The sequence below is a fragment of the Brachionichthys hirsutus genome, unplaced genomic scaffold (assembly GCF_040956055.1).
Source record: "Brachionichthys hirsutus isolate HB-005 unplaced genomic scaffold, CSIRO-AGI_Bhir_v1 contig_746, whole genome shotgun sequence".
NCBI classification, from domain to species: Eukaryota; Metazoa; Chordata; class Actinopteri; order Lophiiformes; family Brachionichthyidae; genus Brachionichthys; species Brachionichthys hirsutus.
Genome location: NW_027180679.1, coordinates 9,628 through 32,353, shown reverse-complemented (window position 1 = coordinate 32,353; position 22,726 = coordinate 9,628). Strand labels below are relative to the sequence as shown.

Here is a 22,726-nt window from a genome sequence, read left to right as displayed (position 1 = left end):
CACGGCTCATGCACATGCTCAGGCACATATCATGAAAGCTGGAATTCCACAGTCACAATGTGTAATTAGGTGGTGGTAAAGGAGTCCTGACCTTGGTTTGGATGTTTTGTGGGGGAGGTTCGTTTGGCTGCGGCCTGAAACTCACATCCAAACATTTATACCAAGTATAAGATTTTTTGCCCAGTGTAGGAGGACTGGAGCTGAATAAATGTTTCTGCCCCAGTGCCAATGGGAGACTGGGAAGGATAAACTGAGTCGGCAGAGGAGAGCCACTCCCTGTGGAGAGGGAAAGCTGCATTTCCCGTGATTCTTGGCAATTTATCCGGTCCAGAAACACACACGGTGCAAATCTGGACGCATTTTGTCAATGTTATTTGACCATGAAATCGGTGCATCCTTAGTTACGTGACAAAACCCAGTTTGTCATGTAACTGGTGGTTTGGCCGGCTGGTGAGTGACACAACACTCAGGAGAATTAACATGGCAATGAGATATTAAAAACACTTTTTGACCGTTTCATTTCCTGCATAGATGGAAAGAACACGGCTGGTTACAGTGTAAAGTACTGCGTAGATTTACTTTGGGTGTTTCAGTCTCAGACAATTGAGATAATTTGACACTGGAGCACCTCCGAGGCCTGAAGATCTCCATCCTTAATGAAGACAAGTGGACTTGTAGGCTAAACCTGGAGACCTTTCTTTAGTTGAAGTCTCTACCATGACCTGGACGAATGAGAATCTTCACAGACATGTTTCTGAAATATCTGGTTCTTGACTAAAAAAAAAACAAAAGTCATTGACGAACGACAGAAAGACAGAAACAGACAGACTCCCAAAAGGCATTCAAGACTAAAGTGATGTTGCATGCCCTGCTAACGGAAAGCTGCAGCCACAGTGGAAACCAAAACACATTGAGATATCTAACTGTTTACTTGCATCGTCAAAAGTCAATTACCCTTCATGACCTTGTGAGAATGTTCTCTGAGGTCTGTCTTCAGAGAAAGGCCTCTAAAGGTAGCAGCATACTCTTTGTGGGCGTCTTTGGAAGCAGAGAGAGGTCGTTTTTGTAACACAGTCTGTTCAGATTGCCGCTCTATAACTAAATCCCAGTTTGTCATTTAAAGGACGCATTGCTGTCAATGAATGAAATATCATCTAGACCTTCAAGACCATTGGTGAAAGACCTTTTACGGGTTAGCTGTATTTGTCCTGAGGAGAGTTTTGGCCTCCATTTACATCTGGGAACCTTCTTCTGCCAGCCTTTGGTCACCAGGCTACTTGTACAACCAAAGGTTGAGACCTGTGGACAAGGTCGGCTGAATGCTACCGAGGGGAGAGTCGAATGTTCTGTTCGTCTGCCCTTAGCTGCTTCTCTCATTTCTAGATAATCCCACTCAAAGGAATTCCAGCATATCTGTTTTCAGTCTGGTCTCGTGCCAATGCTCAGATGCACCAATGCTTCAGATGAGCAGTTGCAGAGTCAGCACTCATCCATTCCTCAGAGTTTGATATTTGTTGAAGCGTTAGAAACCTGCCAGAACAGAGAATCTATAAATCTATAAAACATTATGTACACTAAACCAGGGGTTAGGATTAGGGTTAGGGAGGGTACTCGCCCACACAGACTCGCCCACACAGACTCAGGTACCCGCCCACAAGGACTCAGGTACCCGCCCACAAGGACCCAGGTACCCGCCCACAAGGACTCAGGTACCCGCCCACAAGGACTCAGGTACCCGCCCACAAGGACTCAGGTACTCGCCCACACAGACTCAGGTACCCGCCCACAAGGACTCAGGTACCCGCCCACAAGGACTCAGGTACTCGCCCACAAGGACTCAGGTACCCGCCCACACAGACTCAGGTACTCGCCCACAAGGACTCAGGTACCCGCCCACAAGGACTCAGGTACCCGCCCACAAGGACTCAGGTACCCGCCCACAAGGACTCAGGTACCCGCCCACAAGGACTCAGGTACCCGCCCACACAGACTCAGGTACCCGCCCACAAGGACTCAGGTACCCGCCCACAAGGACTCAGGTACTCGCCCACAAGGACTCAGGTACCCGCCCACAAGGACTCAGGTACTCGCCCACAAGGACTCAGGTACTCGCCCACATGGACACGGAATTATGTTCGAGAACCGTGGTTCCACTGGATTTTATATATACCGAACAATTGAGCTCACCACCCTGGCACTTCGCTCAATCGTTTATATATGCCAATAAATTCTGGAGGCCGAGGTCTGATTAATCCGGAAACTCTACATGACCGAATGTTAGTGTGCACCTTTGCACATATTTATCTCTCAGACGACCCTCTCGTGAAGTACGTCATGATGAAAGCAAGGACCTCCATAGTTGCTTCAAGCGTACCAAGGATGATGTCAAAACCTCAACTATAATGTTGAATATGTTGATGTACTACAGGATGGTACAAAGATGCATGAAGTCACTCATGAAATCAGCCCAGAGTATTCAAGGAGAATATCGTGTTTGAGTGCAGTGTGTGGAGCAGAATAGTAATCTTTGTGACTGCTTCGCTTGGATGAAGTCAGCTGGTCTCAAAAGGGAAACTGAGGGCTTCCTGTTTGCTTCCCTACCCGTCACTGCCAGCACGCAATCACAAATGTGTTTGTGTGCTGGAAGGGCCCTGAGCCAATCAGCCCTCTCTGCTGCATATTACATTTCATAACTATAAATACTACTACTACTACTAATAATAATACTACAGTTTATCGTATAGGGGGCAAAAATGTATACCAGACGAGGGAAAGTGTTTGTCTTATTATGTGGTTTCTGCATCATGCATGAATCCCAAAATGATATAATTCACACGGTGAAATCTAACATTGAGAGCAGGGGTCTCAAACTCAAATTACACGGGGGCCGCAGGAGGCAAAGTCTGGGTGAGGTCGGGCCACATCAGGTTTACGCCAATAACAAGCATATCTTACTTTTCCAATTTTCTGAAAAAAGTGGCTTCGAGAAAATGTTAAATATTACGCACTTTTCAGCATTTTTAACAATCGAAAACTCAAGACATTCTTGAAATAGTCATTCATTGAATAAAAAAATTTAACATTTCATATATAACTCGCAGGCCGCATTAACCTTAAACTTTCATATTGTCCTGCGGGCCGCCCTGATTTAGAGGCTAAAACTGACTTCGTCTTGCTTCTGATCTGATTGAGGTTAATCACCCAGCCAAACTGAGCTTGACTGATGACTGAATTCATTTTTATCTCACCAGCAGTGAGACATAATCACAGATGTGTCCTACAGCCACAACACTAGAGGGAGCTCAAACAACAACCTGATTACCCCCTCCTACAGGACTAACATGGGTAAATCATCTTTTTACAATACGGCCACCCAAGGGTGGAACGGATTGACTCCCGCCCTCAAAACATGCACCTCTTTGGCCTCCTTCAAAAAGGCCCTAAAAATACACCTTTTAGGGGGACAGAAACGGAGATAGTCATCACGACTCTCTCCGGATCAAACCCCCCCTCCTTTTTTTTGTCCACCTACGTTGCACGTATTAATTGCTTTACTAATTTATTGTAATTTATGTAAGTTATTTATTGTGATTCATTGTCATTTTGCATCAGTGGTGTAATTTATTTTAGATTAATTGTTAGTTTGCACTGGCGGTGTAAAATCATTTTATTTTTGTTTTTCTAATGTTACGTTGCATCAGTTGAGTAATTTAATATTGGTTTTATTTGTATTGTTAATTGTGGATGATTTATGTACGAAGGACTTTCAACGGAAACAAGACCGCAAGAAATGCTCCTCTTAGACAGGATGTTTGACTTTATTTGTACTGTAATACATGCTACTGTGTGACTGTACTTGTACTCTAACATTCTATCTAATAAATATATTCATCATCATCATCACAGTTTACACACACCTGTTTGCTGGATATGGATTCCCTTCATGTTTAACTTGTTTTATTGTTTCCGCCCAGTCTTTTCTACTTCTGAATGTTTGTTGGGCTAGTTATGCAGTTCTAATCACTGTAATTCCCCCAAAAAGTCTAACAATATAAATATTCTGTAAATACAAACTTGTGAATCATACACATTTCTGCCTGGTTATTTCACAATCAAGTCAACAATTCTCATCATCCTGCACTTCTTTAGATGTTTAGAATGTAGATTCATATTTATTCTGTATGAAATATGCATGAATTTCATCTGCTCCGTTCTGTGAGCTCTATTAGGTCTTCATCAGACGACAGAAGTTGCTTGAATTTTCTCTCAGTGGTTTATTAAGTCACTTCGAACACATGATGCTTCAAGGGGAAAAAAAAAAACTTGGCCTTGTTAAAAGCCTTCAAAATCACTTGAGCTGGGGAAAAAAGTTGTGAAATAGGTTTTCCATTTGTGGCCAAGTTTCTCAACAGGGACTTTTCCCAGAGTGTTATAAGATGGCTGAAAACGTTCTGGCACACAGGATTAACTATGCTGTAGGCATGTGTCACTGAAGTTAAGATTTAATATGTCTCCAATTTGCTTTGGGTTACCCCAAAGACAAAGTATGACACCTTCTAATACGATCCGCTGAACAACTTAGTTTCCTGCCTTAAATGCGGATGTCACAGAATGCTGCAGCAGACCAAGCCACAAAGTGAGGCAACACCACCGAGGAATTAAGACTAATCTGAAAACAGATTCATCAGCAGCAAATCGAATGCCATGTGAAGAATTCCAAAGGAAAGTTATTTCTCAAGACGGACAAAAGCATCTAGTTGAATTGAAACTTTGGGACAGGGAGTCAGTCCTTCTGTGCCTTCAGTCTGTAGCTCGACACAATGCAGTGTCACATTTACTTGCTACGTCTGTTTCTGCTCCAGGCTAGATAACAATTGGTTTGGAAAAAGACAAGAAGACTACATTTATTCCAAATCCAATGCTGCTGGAACAGGGCCACCTACATAACAATGAGAAGATGGCATGTTGAAAGAAAGACCCCTCAAAACTATTTGTGATACCAAACAACGCCTCGGAATGCTTTCAAACCTGGAGTGGGGAGCATTGGTTTTGGCCTGAGACACATATTTATCTTCAGGAGGGGGTTGCCTCATTTGAAATGAGAGGACGAGGAAATGAATTCCAAATGGGAGCCAGACTGTTACGGATAAAGCAATCTGGCTCGTGTGTATACAGCACATCCTACACATGAGCGCACCTCACTGTGTCGTGAACGTGCATATAGAGGGCGGGGTGGGAGGGGGGGGGGGGGGTTCTGCTCCGGGGAAGATATGGGAGGATGAGGCGCAGCAGATGGAGGGGGTGGCACCACTGTCCAACATCAACACAGATGGAAATCATTTGTCTTAACAGGAAGACTGGTCAACGTTGTCCCTCAGTGGAGCTGCCGTTGTGCTTTCTGACAGCATCAACTCTAAAAGAGCTGGTGGAAGCATCAATGGACTCCACAGTCTTCAGCACAAACAAACCGGACAGTTCGGCTCTTGTTCTCCCCCTGTTGCCGCTGTTCTGGGGTAAATCCACGGCCGGGACAGAAAACCTGGTATTTTTGCTCTTAAACACTGAAAGTCAGCAAGAATGGAACAATAACAAAATAGAAGCATTAAAAAATAAGAAGAATAGAGCTTGATATTTTTTTTAAATATTGTTTCCTTGTTTTATGGTGGATGTTTGGTAAATAAACCCCTTATGATGAGAAAAATGAATGGTCCAGTTTCCCTCACTCGGACGCGGTTCGCCGGGGCCCCCTCTTGGAGCCAGGCCTGGGGGTGGGGCACGATAGCAAGCGACTGGTGGCCGGGCCTTCGCCCATGGGTCACAGTCTGAAGAGGCAACGTGGGGCCAAAGGGATAGGGTGCTATGTGAGTTGGGCGGGGCTGGGGGGGTCTATGCAAATAGCTAAGAACCGCCTCCTTCTCCTGTACTAATAAATTGTCCTGAGGGACGGGATCGGCAGAGGTCATCGTGCGTAGCTGCAGGACGGACGGTCCTCTCACGATCGATAAAGTGTCGAAGTTTGTCTGCCCGATTCAGTTTGTTTGCGTTTAATTATTTTTACACAGGGTGTTATAGAAATTACTCTGACAGACTCCAGACAGGTACCGGCAGGCCAAGCGGATAAATGCAGAGGGTTGCGGCAGGAATGGCATCCGGCGTAAAACTTAGCCAGAATTAAGTATGCAATCGACTAGAAGATTGATTCGGTGTGGCGACCCCTGTGGGACAAGCCGAAAGACGAGGAAAGAGCTCTTTAGGTCTTAGTCATGGATCCAAAGAAAGGCAGCAGTAATACTACTGGAAAAAAAACAGGAAAGTAGTTGAGAACAGCTGTTGAATTGAAGAAGGAAATAATCGCCAAATATGAAAATAGCGTTCACATCTCGGATTTTGTTGCGCAGTACGGTATGGAGAAATCAATGATTTCGACTTTTCTTAAGAAAACTGAGCTACAGGCAAGGAAAATAAAACCCAGGAGGACTCGCTTTAAAAGGAACAGCCCCTCCCCCTTCCATCTGTCCCACCACCTCCCTCCCGACCCCGCGGCCAAAACGGGATGTAAATGATACAGAATACCTCCTCCATTTTTCTCGCATTATGTAAATGACGTAAACTCTGTTTCAGTTTTGCATCACAAAATGTGTTCACTGCCAGACCAACGGCGTTGTAGAGCCACAAGGGCACACGTAATGATTCCTTGTATAACAGTGAGTCATCACGATGGCTCCCAGAGGCCGCCAGGTCGACGGAGCATCGGTGCAGCTCCTAAAGCCGCAGACTCTTTGTCTGATTGCTGGTTTTACTCAGAACTGAGCCTTGACGGGTCAAACCGAGACCAAGGCCATCTCTTCATCCTCCATACTTTCCCATCTACGTATCTCACTCACCAATGGCTGCTCCTCCCGATAATATATGATTCTGCAAATGAACTGTGTTTCTTGTTGAGTGAAAGCCTACATTACATCGTCATTCTTTAACGCCCAACCTTGTCTTCGCTTCTCTCGTTCAAGTTCATTCCCTCCTTTCTTTTTCTTTCCTCTCATCTGAAATGAAGTGTGTTTGACTGAAACAAATGGAGCGAGGGAGGGAGTGGCACAGATTCTTTCTCTTTGCCCAGACAGCTCATCCAGAGGTCAGTAAGAAACGGGGATGAACGGTAATTTCAGAGTCCGGGAGTGACAGAGGGCTGGAGGAAGATGAAAGACAGCAGCTGGGCTTTACATCCAAGTAATTCAAGAAAACTGAACTTTACTGCTGTTACTCTGTAGAAAAAAGTAACGACCCCAGTTACTAAGGCGTTCATTGAAGATGGAGGGGGCAAAAACACCTGATCGGGACATCCCTAATTTAAACATTGAAAACCACATTTACAGATTCAACAATCAGTTAAAAAACTCTGATTCACTTTGACTTTTCATGGTTGGTGTAAAAAGACACCAAGAACAATTTACCATCTTTTGATGATGATCCAGATCACCGTGTGGACGGTGTGAATCCAAATACGAGAGTGCTTTTCTAGTATCCACTTTGTGTTTAAACCATACATGTTCACGTACCAATCACGGCCTAAGGTTGGATTTCATACGGCCTGAGTGTTTCGTTTTGTCTAAAAAATGTTTCATATTTGCCACGTCTTAAGCATACAGTTCCTATTTTCAACTTATGGAGGCAGTGTCAATAACAGATGTCTGTCAACTGCCATTTTCCAGAGACACTTACGGAACCCTGCGCTACGCATTTCCCAGCTCTGCGGGACGTCACGGCTGTACGAGTGTGCAAACGAAGTGGCATGCAGCAGTCCTCTCGTCCCTTGCCGGTGAGTTCAACGACCGCTTTGGGGATTTTGCCACTAACAAAAAGGACGTGTTGTTATTCTCCTCTCCCTTCACCTGATGAGACTCCATCTCACCTGCAGCTGGAGATGATAGAGCTTCATTGTGACAGCGAATGAGGCAGCAACGCCTGCAGCTCTCTCGTGTCTTTTTAAAGGCAGCTGGATATGAGCAAGTACAGACAGGCGCACATCTTTGGAAAAAAAACAATGTTCAGCATGTTTGGCTCCACATGTTTGTGTGAGGAGACTCTTATCTACTATGAGCGTGAACAAGAACCGCTTGAGATCAAGTGGTTTTAACGCCGGACCAAGCGGATCACTTGTTTCGATTTTGTTTTCACACTCATTTCTTATAGCGCACCGAACTTTCTGAGCAGCATCACGTGGTTGAAAGGGCCGCTCGTTGATTGGACAACGATCCAAGTGCGCGCTGTACTTCCTCTACCCGAGATGCACTGCGTGCAGCGTCACTATTTGGTCCTGTGTTTGGTCCGGTTAGCTTTCACACTGATACGAACCGAATCAGGATTCACTTGCAAGCAAACCGAGACCCACATTTTCAGGCAGACCAGAGTTCGCTTGTTTGATCCGCACCAGAGTTCGGAGGAGCTTTCACACCTGCTCAAACGAAGCGGACCATCAGAGGAAACAAACTCTTTTCCGTTTAAAGCGGACCAAACAGTGTGAAAGTGACTTAAGTGACTCCCACCTACGTCACATTTTAGTCACTGCTCTCCAACCAGACCTGACATGCGTACAGAGATCCAGAGCTCAGTTTCACGCATCACATTAGCGTCAGTGGTTTACCTGTTGTTGTGTTATCACACAGAGTTGTATTTTACAGAGTTTCTGTTTGTGTCCTGATGTTTTCATCAGAATGCTTAGAGTTGGTAAAGTTCATTGTGTATTACACAAATGGAAATATGAAAGAACAGAATATTTATATGCATCTTTTATTGTTTAAAATATTATCGTTCACATGATCAAATTTGGCCCTCGCTACAGAAAGTTTGGACACCCCTGGTTTAAACAGATGTGCTAACACCAATCAACTAAACAAATCTGTGATCCAAAGGGACCGCAAAAGGTGCCATGAATACCAAAACAGAGGAGGGGGGCTAGGATTTCATAAAAACACCACTCCTCTCAAATGGAGATTTCCAGGAAAAAAAGGGGTAGGATTTCCAAACACACTAGGGTAGTAACAGGAGGGGGCCGGGGCTGCTTCTAATTACAAACTGCAACGTAAGGCCTAGTGTGTGTGTGCGAGAGAGAGACTCCAAATTCAACACACTCCATGTCATTCCTCATGCTGGGCCTCTACACATGCAAGCTCTTCACTTCACTCACACGAACACACACGCATTCACACGGGGATGCAACAGGCCACAGAGACCGACGGTGCTGCAAGGCGCTGTGTGCAGCAGGAAGAGTGTCGATCTCTACACTGGCCTCCCTGCTGCTTCACAAGACGCAGTAAAAACCCAGTAAAGACGCCTCGCACGTGGCTCCGAGTCTCTGGATGATTAAATTCGCATCCATGTGGTAAAAGAATATGCAAGGACTATTTTAATCTGTTTTAGTCTTGATCCAAAACCTCACCAATTTCCACAAATTGCCGAGCACTGGAAGCTAGCATTGAAACCTTGACGAGTTTCTCTTACAACCATTATAAACATACATTTATTCATGTTTTCCACTTTTTCTGGAGTTGCTCGTGTTTTGCGGGATACTGAGACGAAATCTTTAATCCAGGCTCTAAACTGAAGGTATTAACATGCATGCTCTGATGGTGACCCAAAGAATTACTCCGACAGGACCATGCTGTGATTCACTGTCTACTCTTTTAGCTTATCCTTTACATGATGTTGTCTGTGATCATGAGTCAAGGATAATTAATTCAACTACAGATGCCTTCAGATTCAATCCATCATGTTCCTTCTCTTCTCTGGCCGCAGTGAAACCAGACTGAAAGGGGTATTCCAACGGTCCCTTTTGCCAGAAGCACTTCCCAGCTCCTCCCGGGGGAGATGCTGAGGCCAGATGAGATACATAATCCCTCCAGCAAGTTCTGGGTCTGCCGCTGGGTGATTGGACAAGCCCAGATAACCTCCAAAGAGAGGTGTCCTCGAGAAATTCTAATCAAATGCCTAGAATGCCAGAACCGTCTCCTTTTGATCCAAAGGACTGCTAGTCTGAGCTCCCTCTGGATGTCAGAACTTCCTCACCCTAATCTCTCAGGGAAGCCCCCGTGAGGCATTTGTTACCGGGCCTCACAGAACGTTCCAATTTTTTTACTTTTTTTTTTAATGATTATCAGTCTGAATGTGTTTTATTTTGAAAAGTAACTTGCATGCATCTGTGCCTCGAGACAGGTCTCGGTCACGTGATAGGTTAGTTTGTGCTGATAGAGTTTGAACGGCACTTCCCGACCACAAAAGGCCGACGGACGGACTGCGAAAGAATGGATCCGCAACCCATTTGTGAACAAACCTGGTGAATCGAGCCTGTCTGTGCTAGAAGAGGAGAAACTGCTGGACATTACAAATGACGGTGGCCTTAAAGTATGTTTCAGACAACAACTGTGTTCTGGATTAAAGTCAAGGCAGAATGTCCTGAGATCGCCCAAAAAGCATTGAAAACCCTGCTTCCATTTCTAACTTCCTGTCTTTGCGAAGCGGGATTTTCTGTAGTGACCACAACCAAAACCAAACTACGGAACAGACTGGACGTACGGAACACACTTCGGGTGTCATTGTCTCCCGTTACCCCTCGATGGGACACACTTCTGGTGTCCTGTCTCCCGTTACCCCTCGATGGGACACACTTCTGGTGTCATTGTCTCCCGTTACCCCTCGATGGGACACACTTCTGCTGTCATTGTCTCCCGTTACCCCTCAATGGGACACACTTCTGCGGTCATTGTCTCCCAGTACCCCTCAATGGGACACACTTCTGCTGTCATTGTCTCCCGTTACCCCTCAATGGGACACACTTCTGCTGTCATTGTCTCCCGTTACCCCTCGATGGGACACACTTCTGGTGTCATTGTCTCCCGTTACCCCTCGATGGGACACACTTCTGCTGTCATTGTCTCCCGTTACCCCTCGATGGGACACACTTCTGCTGTCATTGTCTCCTGTTACCCCTCGATGGGACACACTTCTGGTGTCATTGTCTCCCGTTACCCCTCGATGGGACACACTTCTGGTGTCATTGTCTCCCGTTACCCCTCGATGGGACACACTTCTGCTGTCATTGTCTCCCGTTACCCCTCGATGGGACACACTTCTGGTGTCATTGTCTCCCATTACCCCTCAATGGGACACACTTCTGGTGTCATTGTCTCCCGTTACCCCTCGATGGGACACACTTCTGGTGTCATTGTCTCCCAGTACCCCTCGATGGGACACACTTCTGGTGTCATTGTCTCCCAGTACCCCTCGATGGGACACACTTCGGGTGTCATTGTCTCCCATTACCCCTCGATGGGACACACTTCTGGTGTCATTGTCTCCCGTTACCCCTCGATGGAACACACTTCGGCTGTCATTGTCTCCCGTTACCCCTCGATGGGACACACTTCGGGCGTCATTGTCTCCCGTTACACCTCGATGGGACACACTTCCGGTGTCTTTGTCTCCTATTACCCCTCGATGGGACCGGCTCGTTGCAGAGAAACAAGCTCAGGGCTCCCACTAATTTGATTATAATTATTTATTTTTAATAAAGGATTTTTGTTCGAAAATAAATAATTTCTTTTACAAAGATTTTGATTATTAATTTATAAATGAAATGTTGTGTATTGTCTATTGATGTTTGCATTTAGCATAAGCGCTGGGATGATTTATTATTAGACTACGCCAGGACGGCTGCGTCATTAACGATTATCGAGCAAATGTAGATCAGGCTGTGAAAATACTGTCTTAGATGAAACCGGTCCGTGTCGCAAAAAAGGTTGGGGACCGCTGTTCTAAAGGAAGCCATGAAAAGGTGTTGTGGACTAAATCCGACCCACTTCTAAGACAACTGCATTGTTCAAACAAGAATTTGTCAGCGTTGCCATTATGTAAAGTTTCCTGTCAGAACACAAGCTTGGCCCAGATAAAGATGGAAATCCGCCAGAGGACAGGACAGTCCGGCGACTAAGAGCCACAGGCAGGTCTTACCAGCCAGGGGTGAGGGATCTCAGGAAGGGGCATCTGGGGAGGGGCAGGTAGACCACTGTGGATTTCTGACTTGAATGAAGGCTCTGGGGGAAGGGGTGAGAGAAATGACAGAAATCATTAACGAACAAACAGAAACTCCTGGAGGCCCACGATGGCTTTGTTCCGTTCACATTAACCGACCAGTTGTCGATAGCATATTAATAAATAAAAAAATCTAAAGCTTCATAAAGGAGACAAAAGCACCAGTATGAGCTGGATGCCAAAGAAAGACTTAAGATGTTTGTAAATGATGATGATTTTATCAATTTAAAATCAATATTTCCATTAGCACTCTCTTAAACTATGACACATGAGATGCATCACTTTGATATAAATAATCGTGAAATGAACAGAAGAGAACTCTCTCGCCTGGCAATAATCAGTCTGGAAATGAAAAATTAACTTTTCACTTTAAATTGCCTGCAGATTGGAGTTGGGAATATTCCTTTTAACTCTGCTAATCCATTTGGAATTTAATTATACAAACACAATTATGCAGTCATTTGATTACATAGGAATATATGTTCATATTCTAAGCTAGTAAAGAGAAGGAAACGGAGAGAAAGCATAAATACAGAACATTTTAACCATAAAGAAACACCAGTAAAACCAAAGGAACAAAGAGATTTAATACTTTTTCCTTGTCTATCTTTAATGGCAAATAAGATGTTACAACAACTGAATTAACTATTAACAATAACTGAATTGTTGCCCAATGATGATCTTTTGATAGATGAAACCATTTAAGGAACATGAATCAGAGTGGAATCGAATAAACTGAAGAGTCCGTTCTCACCTTTATCTGCCAGGACTCTGTGGAGGATGTTAGAGAGTTGGATCTTCCTCTCTCGCACCGCGGCGCTCAGGTACTCCCTGTCCAGCAGGTCCAGGAACAGACGAAGCTCACACAACAGCTCCTCCATGGCTGCAACACACACACACACACACACACACACACACACACACACGAATGTCATTTCAGATAGTGTGAGCATTTATGAAATCTGTTAAAACTCATAAACAGCTGAGTTGTTAGTACAGTGTTGCCATTACTCCTTACTGCTTGTAATAAACCAGCATTGGTCTTCAAATGCGTATCATCACTGTCTTCCTGCGCGGAGGCTTGTATGATGGGTCACTGGACGCAGGTTGCAGCGCCTCCTGTTAACCCCTCGTCTTCCACCATGTTTATCGGCCCGCAGGTCATCGCTATCCACCTGGCAAGCACATTTGTCAGCTTGTCAGTCACAGACCTGCTCATAGCGGGGCGTCTCCTCCAGTTTAGTTTGGTGAAGAGCTTTGCTATGGCTCGCTAAGTTGCTAACGTCTTTGCTGCTAGCGTTAGCCGTAGCTGCACTCACAACTGGTGCTTTGCGTTTCTCTCCGCTACTCACCTTGACCCTCCCACCTACAATGGGAGCCTATCAGCTTGTGCTAAACAAGTCAACAAGTCAACAATACTCGATAAGACTCCTTCTTCAGCTTGACGGCATTCCTTACTTCCGGACTCCACCAAAGGGTTCGGGGGTTGCTGCCGCAACAGGCACCTGAGGCCCTGTGACCATATCTCCAAGCAGATGCAATGGAGGTGGAGAACATCGTCCACTCAGACTCAATGTTCCCAGTCTCCTTTCTCCTCCTCCGGGATTTGGGAGAAGTTCTCCTGGAGGTTGAGGGCTCTGCTAGACGTTCCCAACAGACCCTCAAAACAAGTTTGGGCCTGCCAAGTCTGTCCAGAGGCTCCAACTCACCACCAGGTGGTGATCAGTTGACAGCTCTGCCCCTCTCTTCACCTCAGTGTCCAAGACACGCGACTGGAGGTCCGATGACACAATGATAAAGCCGATCATCCGGCCTATGGTGTTCTGGTGCCACGTGTACTTATGGACATCCCTGTGTTCAAACAAGGTGTTCGTTATGGAGAAACTGTGACTAGCACCGAAGCCCAATAACAGAACACCATCCATGTTTGGAATAGGGAGACCGTTCGTCCCAATACCTCCCACCCCTCCAAGTGTTGTGGCTGGACTTATTTTAAGAATTAAAGAACGAACCTGTTGCCTCTTCAGAAGGGACAAGATGTTCCTCCTCCTCCATAACAGAAATGATGATGTAACGAATCTCTTACATCGCTGTCCAAGCTCTGCCTATCAAACAGGTATGAAACCTTAACCAGCAACAGGTGAGACAGCTGCTTTTTGGCATAAGCTGGAAAAAATTCCTCCAAAAACTGAGAGGATCTCACTTTTATGAACAATAAGACATTCACAGATTGTCAATCCAGCCATAACTTATGTTCACAGCGGCAGAAGATCTTTGGCTAGCGTACAACCGTAGACTTCAGAAATTCCTCGCACAATGTGATTGTCATTCCAGTTAGAGAGGGAGGAATGGAGGGAGTGTTGGGGGAGTCCAACCATGACACAGAGCTCAGTGAAGGAGTGATTGGGTAACCGATAAATCCCGATATTCCCCTGCTCGACCTGAATCTTTGAGTTTAAATTGAACAATGGAAGCAACCAATCAGAGGTAAACATAGATAGATGACTTGAAACATAGACATGCGTCCTGTGCAATATCAAGGCAGCAGAAACCTTGGTGTAAATGGCAAAAAGGAAAACACAACTGACTAATATTCTGTTTTCCCCCTTGTCTAAGGAAAGATGTGTGTTGTGTGTCTAGTCGTTCATTCTGTGCCTGACGTTCTCCATGGGTGGGGCACAGGCTGCCCGATAGACACAGCGTCAGAGATAACATATCTACACTGCTTCATTCCAGAGAGAGGATGAGAGGAAGAGGAAAGGAACATTTATGGATATTTATCATGTTGTCAATAGCAAAACAAAATGCTCTTTAAAACATTGTCAAAGGGAAAAATCCTCCCAGGCCTGGAATGGAAGAGCTACAGCCTCGTTTTCGATAGCTGTTTGTGTTTATTGTGTAACCTTTTACGGCTGGCTGAGATCGAGTCACATCATTTCCACATCCTACACAACTCCATGTGTTCACATTAAACATCTTGTCTTTTATTGTTCTTCAGGAAGTAAAGAACATCAACTATTTGATGTGCAGCTAGCAACATCAGAGTAAGGCATTAAGTCCGCTTTTATTTTGATGTACTTCTGGTCTACAGTGAACACACAAAGGTACTGAAGGATTTTTCCATATATATATATATATATAAATGTATATAAATAAAATATTTGCGATATGGTGGTCCTCTACCCTCTCTGGTCCTCAAGAAAATGTAGTCTTGAAATGGACCCATAATTAATCATGTCCCCCCATCTGTTAGTTGCTATTTCCTATATCCAGTGGGGAGAGACCCCTCCCCCGGTCACACACACACACACACACACACACACACACACACACAGCGTGGATCAGATCACTTTCACCATGTCTGTTTTATACTACACCCTGAACAGCCAGGCTCTCTTTACTACCCCATTTTCTGTCTGATTGAGCTTTGGGCAACCTGTGCAATCGCCTACCTCTATTGGACCGTCAGCAAACCAACTGCGTCTGTGTGTGTCGGTAAAACCGAAAGCGAGTTCCTCGATCACCAAAGAAAAATGGAGCAAGGAGGACCACCCTCAAACAAATCCCATGGCAAAGCTTGCACACAAACCGTGAACACACTCTGTCCATCATTCAACTCCCTAATTCACCTCCATTGTGTCCGTGCTTCCCCCATCTTTCACTACAGAGCCATTGCACAAGAAAATGTGCACGCATCCGTGCAATCTTAGTGCATACTTTGTGAGGGGCAAACTGATTTTGGTTTTTTGACGTTTGTTAACTTTTGTGACAGAAACACTTTCAGTCATATTTACACGAGGTGCCTCGTTGGGAGTAGAATTCCCTCTAACCACATTTGCTGTGTCAACACAAGGTTTGCTTTACAAATGATTAATGGCGACATGCACACTCACTAATAACCCCTGGATGTGTTTTCACTGTGTAGTATTCATATTTCTCTGAGCTTGGAACAAAGGGGGTTTTCCTGGGTGAGGTCTGTGTGCGAGTCCACGGGGTCGTGTTTGAGTGAGACTTGAGACACTGAGGCTCCGTTGTTATTGTCAGGGCAAAAAGGCTCAACTACATTGAGGAAGGAGGGTTTTCTGCCCTCTTCCTGGAATATAGCTGGGAGGAGGTATTGATTGACAGACGACACGCTGACAGATGCCATCCAACTGTGGGGGGAGTGTTTTAGGTGTTGATTCCTTGTTACCAACAACATCTTCAGAGTTGTGTTTAGTCTGGGCATCTAACAAGCATTCAAGTCAAGATCTGCACAATTACACGTGCGCACACGCGCGTGTGCGCACACCCACACCAGGTTTTTCCATCAGCATCGTAAAGCTGAGCCACCACAACTCATCATGGCTTCTTCAGCAGTTAACTTATATAAGTGAGGCGTAAACATTATGAATGTCTCTAACACTTGGCTACTGCTGCAAACTCACAAAGTCAAGAGTAGACAAAGAAAGGCTTCGTAAGGCTAAATTCACTGGCTCATGATCAATCAGGAATCACAGCTGGGTAACTTTTTCTTACGTAAAAAAAAAGTACAGAGACAGTATTTATGTGAATAGGTATAGATAAAGGGTGTCGTCGATTTATGACCACAATTGGTCCTTGAGTTTTGTCGTATACCGACTCGATGTATCTCCTTATTTCACAGCACTGTAATTATGTAATATATATATATATATATAGAGGTCCAATAGAGGTAGGCGATTACACAGGTTGTATATATATATATATAATCTTTTTAGAAAACCTGCTCAAAAACAGACAAACCAATGGCTGAAAACAACGCATGCTCTCCTTGGCTGAGGTAAACATTGCCATAAAGAACCTATTTTCTTGCACCCTTTGCAAGTCAAATTATAAAGTTCAGTGCTGAAAAGTTTAATATATGCCTCTAAATCAGGCATGGGCAAACCCAGGCCCGGGGGCCATATGCGGCCCGTTGGTCTTTTTAATCCGGCCCGCCAAACTTCTCCAAAGTATATCATTAAATAAAATTGTATTATAATTAAACCTCATTCATTTGACCTTTTCTCTGTAATGCTACCTGTAAAAGGCCAAATCCTTTCATGCAATAGCTTTCATGTGTCATTTATATTAGCTCACACAAATACTCCATCCATCTGTTCTTGGTCCGGCCCCTCTGTCAAACGTTAGAACCCATTGTGGCCCGCGAGTCAAAACGTTTGCCCACCTCCTGTTCTATACTATAGTGTGAAAAACATATTCATTGGTGAGAGGGAGAGTTATGAACAGATGCAGCAGTTTATAATGAAAGACAAGGTGACTCCCCCTCTCCTGATTTCACAGCACTGTAATTATGAGCTTGGTGTGCTTTCTTCATTCCACTGACATGCCAAGCAAACATCACAGAGTCAAGACGATCGCTATTAGACAGAACAGATGGTTTACTGTAGGAGCAGATGTTTCCCTGACCACAAACCACCATCTACAAAACCCCGACCTGACGGCTGGGGGGAAAGAGAGGGTTAGAAATGGAGGAAGTGATGACTGAGTGTTACAGAAGTTATGCAGGTAGGGGGGGGGGGGGGGGGCTCATAGGCTTGTCCAACAGTCAGCAAAACACAAAGAGCGATGACGCTCCCTTTGGTATCTCTATTAAAAAGAAGGGCGTGCTGAGGAATGGGAGATAAAGGGGGGTTCAAGGAGAAGAAATAAATAGAAGCGTCACATTTTGGGGTCGATCCTCTTATGGACCTGAGGTCTGATGGACATGAGGCTTTGTGTAGCTGCACATTCCTCATACATCTACAGTATGTGGGGGGTGACACTAAAGTTTTGCAGCAAATCCTGACATGCAAACACAATAAAAGGATTGAAAGGGTGAATCTTTCTTTTGGCACTTTTATTCATTCACACACAAAAAAGGTGCGATGACAATACGTCACAAACACGTCACACCTTTCTGCTTGAATAGTAATAATTAATACACGTTTCCTCTAAATAGTAGGCAACAGTTAATTCATAATAAATAAGCTTTTCTAGACCCTCAAAGACACTTTACATTGCATTATTCATTCACTCCATACTAGGTGGCGTTGAAGCTACTATTGTAGCCACAACTGCCCCGGGGTAGTAGATACAGCTGCCCTGGGGTAGATACAGCTGCCCCGGGGTAGATACAGCTGCCCTGGGGTAGATACAGCTGCCCCGGGGTAGATACAGTTGCCCCGGGGTAGTAGATACAGCTGCCCTGGGGTATATACAGCTGCCCTGGGGTAGTAGATACAGCTGCCCTGGGGTATATACAGCTGCCCCGGGGTAGATCTGCCCTGGGGTATATACAGCTGCTCCGGGGTAGATACAGCTGCCCTGGGGTATATACAGCTGCCCCGGGGTAGATCTGCCCTGGGGTATATACAGCTGCTCCGGGGTAGATACAGCTGCCCTGGGGTATATACAGCTGCTCCGGGGTAGATACAGCTGCCCTGGGGTATATACAGCTGCCCCGGGGTAGATCTGCCCTGGGGTATATACAGCTGCTCCGGGGTAGATACAGCTGCCCTGGGGTATATACAGCTGCCCCGGGGTAGATCTGCCCTGGGGTATATACAGCTGCTCCGGGGTAGATACAGCATCCCTGGGGTATATACAGCTGCTCCGGGAAAGATACAGCTGCCCTGGGGTAGATACAGCTGCCCTGGGGTAGATACAGCTGCTCCGGGGTAGATACAGCTGCCCTGGGGTAGTAGATACAGCTGCCCTGGGGTATATACAGCTGCTCCGGGGTAGATACAGCAGCCCTGGGGTATATACAGCTGCTCCGGGGTAGATACAGCAGCCCTGGGGTATATACAGCTGCCCTGGGGTATATACAGCTGCCCTGGGGTAGTAGATACAGCTGCCCTGGGGTAGATACAGCTGCCCTGGGGTAGTAGATACATTTGCCCTGGGGTAGATACAGCTGCCCCGGGGTACTAGATACAGCTGCCCCGGGGTAGATACAGCTGCCCCGGGGTAGTAGATACAGCTGCCCTGGGGTATATACAGCTGCCCTGGGGTAGTAGATACAGCTGCCCTGGGGTAGATACAGCTGCCCTGGGGTAGATCTGCCCTGGGGTATATACAGCTGCTCCGGGGTAGATACAGCTGCCCTGGGGTATATACAGCTGCCCCGGGGTAGATCTGCCCTGGGGTATATACAGCTGCTCCGGGGTAGATACAGCAGCCCTGGGGTATATACAGCTGCCCTGGGGTATATACAGCTGCTCCGGGGAAGATACAGCTACCCCGGGGTAGATACAGCTGCCCTGGGGTAGATACAGCTGCTCCGGGGTAGATACAGCTGCCCTGGGGTAGTAGATACAGCTGCCCTGGGGTATATACAGCTGCTCCGGGGTAGATACAGCATCCCTGGGGTATATACAGCTGCTCCGGGGAAGATACAGCTGCCCCGGGGTAGATACAGCTGCCCTGGGGTAGATACAGCTGCTCCGGGGTAGATACAGCTGCCCTGGGGTAGTAGATACAGCTGCCCTGGGGTATATACAGCTGCTCCGGGGTAGATACAGCAGCCCTGGGGTAGATACAGCTGCTCCGGGGTAGATACAGCAGCCCTGGGGTATATACAGCTGCCCTGGGGTATATACAGCTGCCCTGGGGTAGTAGATACAGCTGCCCTGGGGTAGTAGATACATTTGCCCTGGGGTAGATACAGCTGCCCCGGGGTACTAGATACAGCTGCCCCGGGGTAGATACAGCTGCCCCGGGGTAGTAGATACAGCTGCCCTGGGGTAGTAGATACAGCTGCCCTGGGGTAGATACAGCTGCCCTGGGGTAGTAGATACAGCTGCCCTGGGGTAGATCTGCCCTGGGGTATATACAGCTGCTCCGGGGTAGATACAGCTGCCCTGGGGTATATACAGCTGCCCCGGGGTAGATCTGCCCTGGGGTATATACAGCTGCTCCGGGGTAGATACAGCAGCCCTGGGGTATATACAGCTGCCCTGGGGTATATACAGCTGCTCCGGGGAAGATACAGCTACCCCGGGGTAGATACAGCTGCCCTGGGGTAGATACAGCTGCCCTGGGGTAGTAGATACAGCTGCCCTGGGGTAGTAGATACAGCTGCCCTGGGGTAGATCTGCCCTGGGGTATATACAGCTGCTCCGGGGTAGATACAGCAGCCCTGGGGTATATACAGCTGCTCCGGGGAAGATACAGCAGCCCTGGGGTATATACAGCTGCCCTGGGGTAGTAGATACAGCTGCCCTGGGGTATATACAGCTGCTCCAGGGAAGATACAGCTGCCCCGGGGTAGATACAGCTGCCCTGGGGTAGTAGATACAGCTGCCCTGGGGTATATACAGCTGCTCCGGGGTAGATACAGCAGCCCTGGGGTATATACAGCTGCTCCGGGGAAGATACAGCAGCCCTGGGGTATATACAGCTGCCCTGGGGTATATACAGCTGCCCTGGGGTAGTAGATACAGCTGCCCTGGGGTAGATACAGCTGCCCTGGGGTAGTAGATACAGCTGCCCTGGGGTAGTAGATACAGCTGCCCTGGGGTAGTAGATACAGCTGCCCTGGGGTATATACAGCTGCTCCAGGGAAGATACAGCTGCCCCGGGGTAGATACAGCTGCCCTGGGGTAGATAAAGCTGCCCCGGGGTAGTAGATACAGCTGCAGGCTGCATTCACACAGGCAACGTGGGTGAAGTGTCTTGCTCAAGGACACAACGACAGTAGGTGCGTTTACATGGACACATGTAATCGGATTAAAAATCCTTATCGGAATAAAAAGGCTTCATTAAGTGAAACAGCCCGCGTGGGCGCGTGGACGTTCGCACGCACGCGCCGTTCATGTAAATAAACAACAAGCACGAATGATGACGTTTGCTGTTTAAATGGCGACCGTGGACTGATTTGAATAAAGCCGATCGATTATAAACACGCACGGGCGGTACAAAGAAATCGGATGTGGATCCGCTCACCCCTGCTGGAAGTGAACAGAACTGGGTCGCTCCTCATCGTGAAGTCAAACCGAGGAGCAGGCGTCCTGCCCAGCGGCTCCCCGGCAGCAGTAAATCCACGCACGGCCGTTCTTCGAGCTCCTCTTCCTCCTCTTCCTCCTCTTCCACCGGCTCGGTCACTGAGAGCTCTTTCTCCAGTTCTTTGTACTCCTCCTCCTCCTCCTCCTCCTCCTCCTCCTCCTCAGTCTCTCTATCTCCTTTTCTCCCTTCAGCGACCGGCCTGCATGAATAGTTATGCCGCATTCAATGAGCATCGGAAATAACTACATCCTTGAATCAATGACGCGTTTTTAACCTCGTTGCGTGTCAGACTCTGCGACACTTTGAGGGGGTTTAGTTTCCGTGTTAGTCCGCTGCTGTAAATGCTAAACTAATATTCATGAAAACCGATATTATTAAATGCAAATGGAGGAGGATGGGTGGAGGGAAACCCGGAGCCGCACCAGAGAGCGGCGCCCCACCTTGAACAACCGGGATTAACTGAGTGCACGTGAATGCACCATTTTGAGAAAACGCTTCTCAAAATCCACGCAAGATCTGACTTCTATCTTCAAAGGTAAACATGAGGGCCTTCATCTGTGACTCCTTCATTCATCTTCTTCGAGGCTGCACTTTTCCAGGGAGGAACATGAGAACCCGAGAACAGTGTGCAGAGAAAGAAGAACCTCAGAGCAGCAGAAGAGAAGAAGAAGTCTGATCGGCGTCATTGATTACACAACACACACACACACACACACACACACAACAGCAAAATGACATGTTCACCCGAATATGAGGGGCCCCTTGAAACAAATCACACACACACACACACACATATATGAGGAGAGGGCATAAGGTGAAGGCGCCGCCCGATAGGGAGGAGCAGCTGGGGAGGGGGAGAGGCTGGCCCCTCTCCAGTCCCCAGCCCCCCCCACACACACACACACATATATGAGGAGAGGGCATAAGGTGAAGGCGCCACCACGATAGGGAGGAGCAGCTGGGGAGGGGGCGAGGCTGGCCCCTCTCCAGTCACCAGCCCCCCCCCACACACACACACACACACACACAGTACACGCCATATATTTGTCTCCCTCCGGTTCCCAACCCGCTGCGCCAATGAAACAATAAGAGGGACAGTGAAGGTCAGACGTTTTGGAGACGAGGACCAGACTTTGATGGTTTGGACATGTCCAGAGGAGAGACGGGGACTATATCGGTAGAAGGATGCTGAGGATGGAGCTGCCAGGGAACAGGCATGATGGCGTTCCTCTCTGCCCTGTTTGGGGCGTCGCCTAAATCCTGGGGGGGGGGTCTGCTTTGGACTCTTATCAGGATGAGAAACGATGAGGATCAGAATGTGTGTTGAAATGATGAAAGGATGGATGGATCACAGATTAGAACACATTTCTACAGTGTGCTGTAATGTGCGCATGTGTGTGCGTGTGTGCGTGTGCGTGTGCGTGTGTGTGCGTGTGTGTGTGTGTGTAAACGTTGGCTTGGCTCTGTTGTATAAAAGTCAACAGTGATGTCACTGTTTGGCCTCCTGACTGAGATTAAATATAATGGCGTCTGAGAGACTGTAATAATTTATAACTTAGACCCATCCCTGTTCTGGTCAGTCCTGCGCGCGCACACACACACACACACAGAATTGAGCTGAGTGTTTTTAATTTGA

The 22,726-nt window shown here is 46.8% G+C and overlaps 1 protein-coding gene across 1 annotated transcript in view; it reads right to left on the bottom strand.

Annotated features, from left to right (window-relative positions):
• afap1 (actin filament associated protein 1) overlaps positions 1-21,232 on the bottom strand; it is a gene marked incomplete at its 3' end in the record, with an annotated part of 37,689 nt that extends 16,457 nt beyond the window's left edge. Inside the window, exons 1-3 of the mRNA XM_068759431.1 lie at positions 21,031-21,232; positions 12,836-12,964; positions 12,001-12,083 (exon numbers count right to left, since the gene is read on the bottom strand). Coding sequence (XP_068615532.1) covers positions 12,001-12,083; positions 12,836-12,964; positions 21,031-21,067 — 249 coding nt within the window. The remainder of the gene's footprint in view (positions 1-12,000; positions 12,084-12,835; positions 12,965-21,030) is intronic.
• Positions 21,233-22,726: the final 1,494 nt, after the last annotated feature.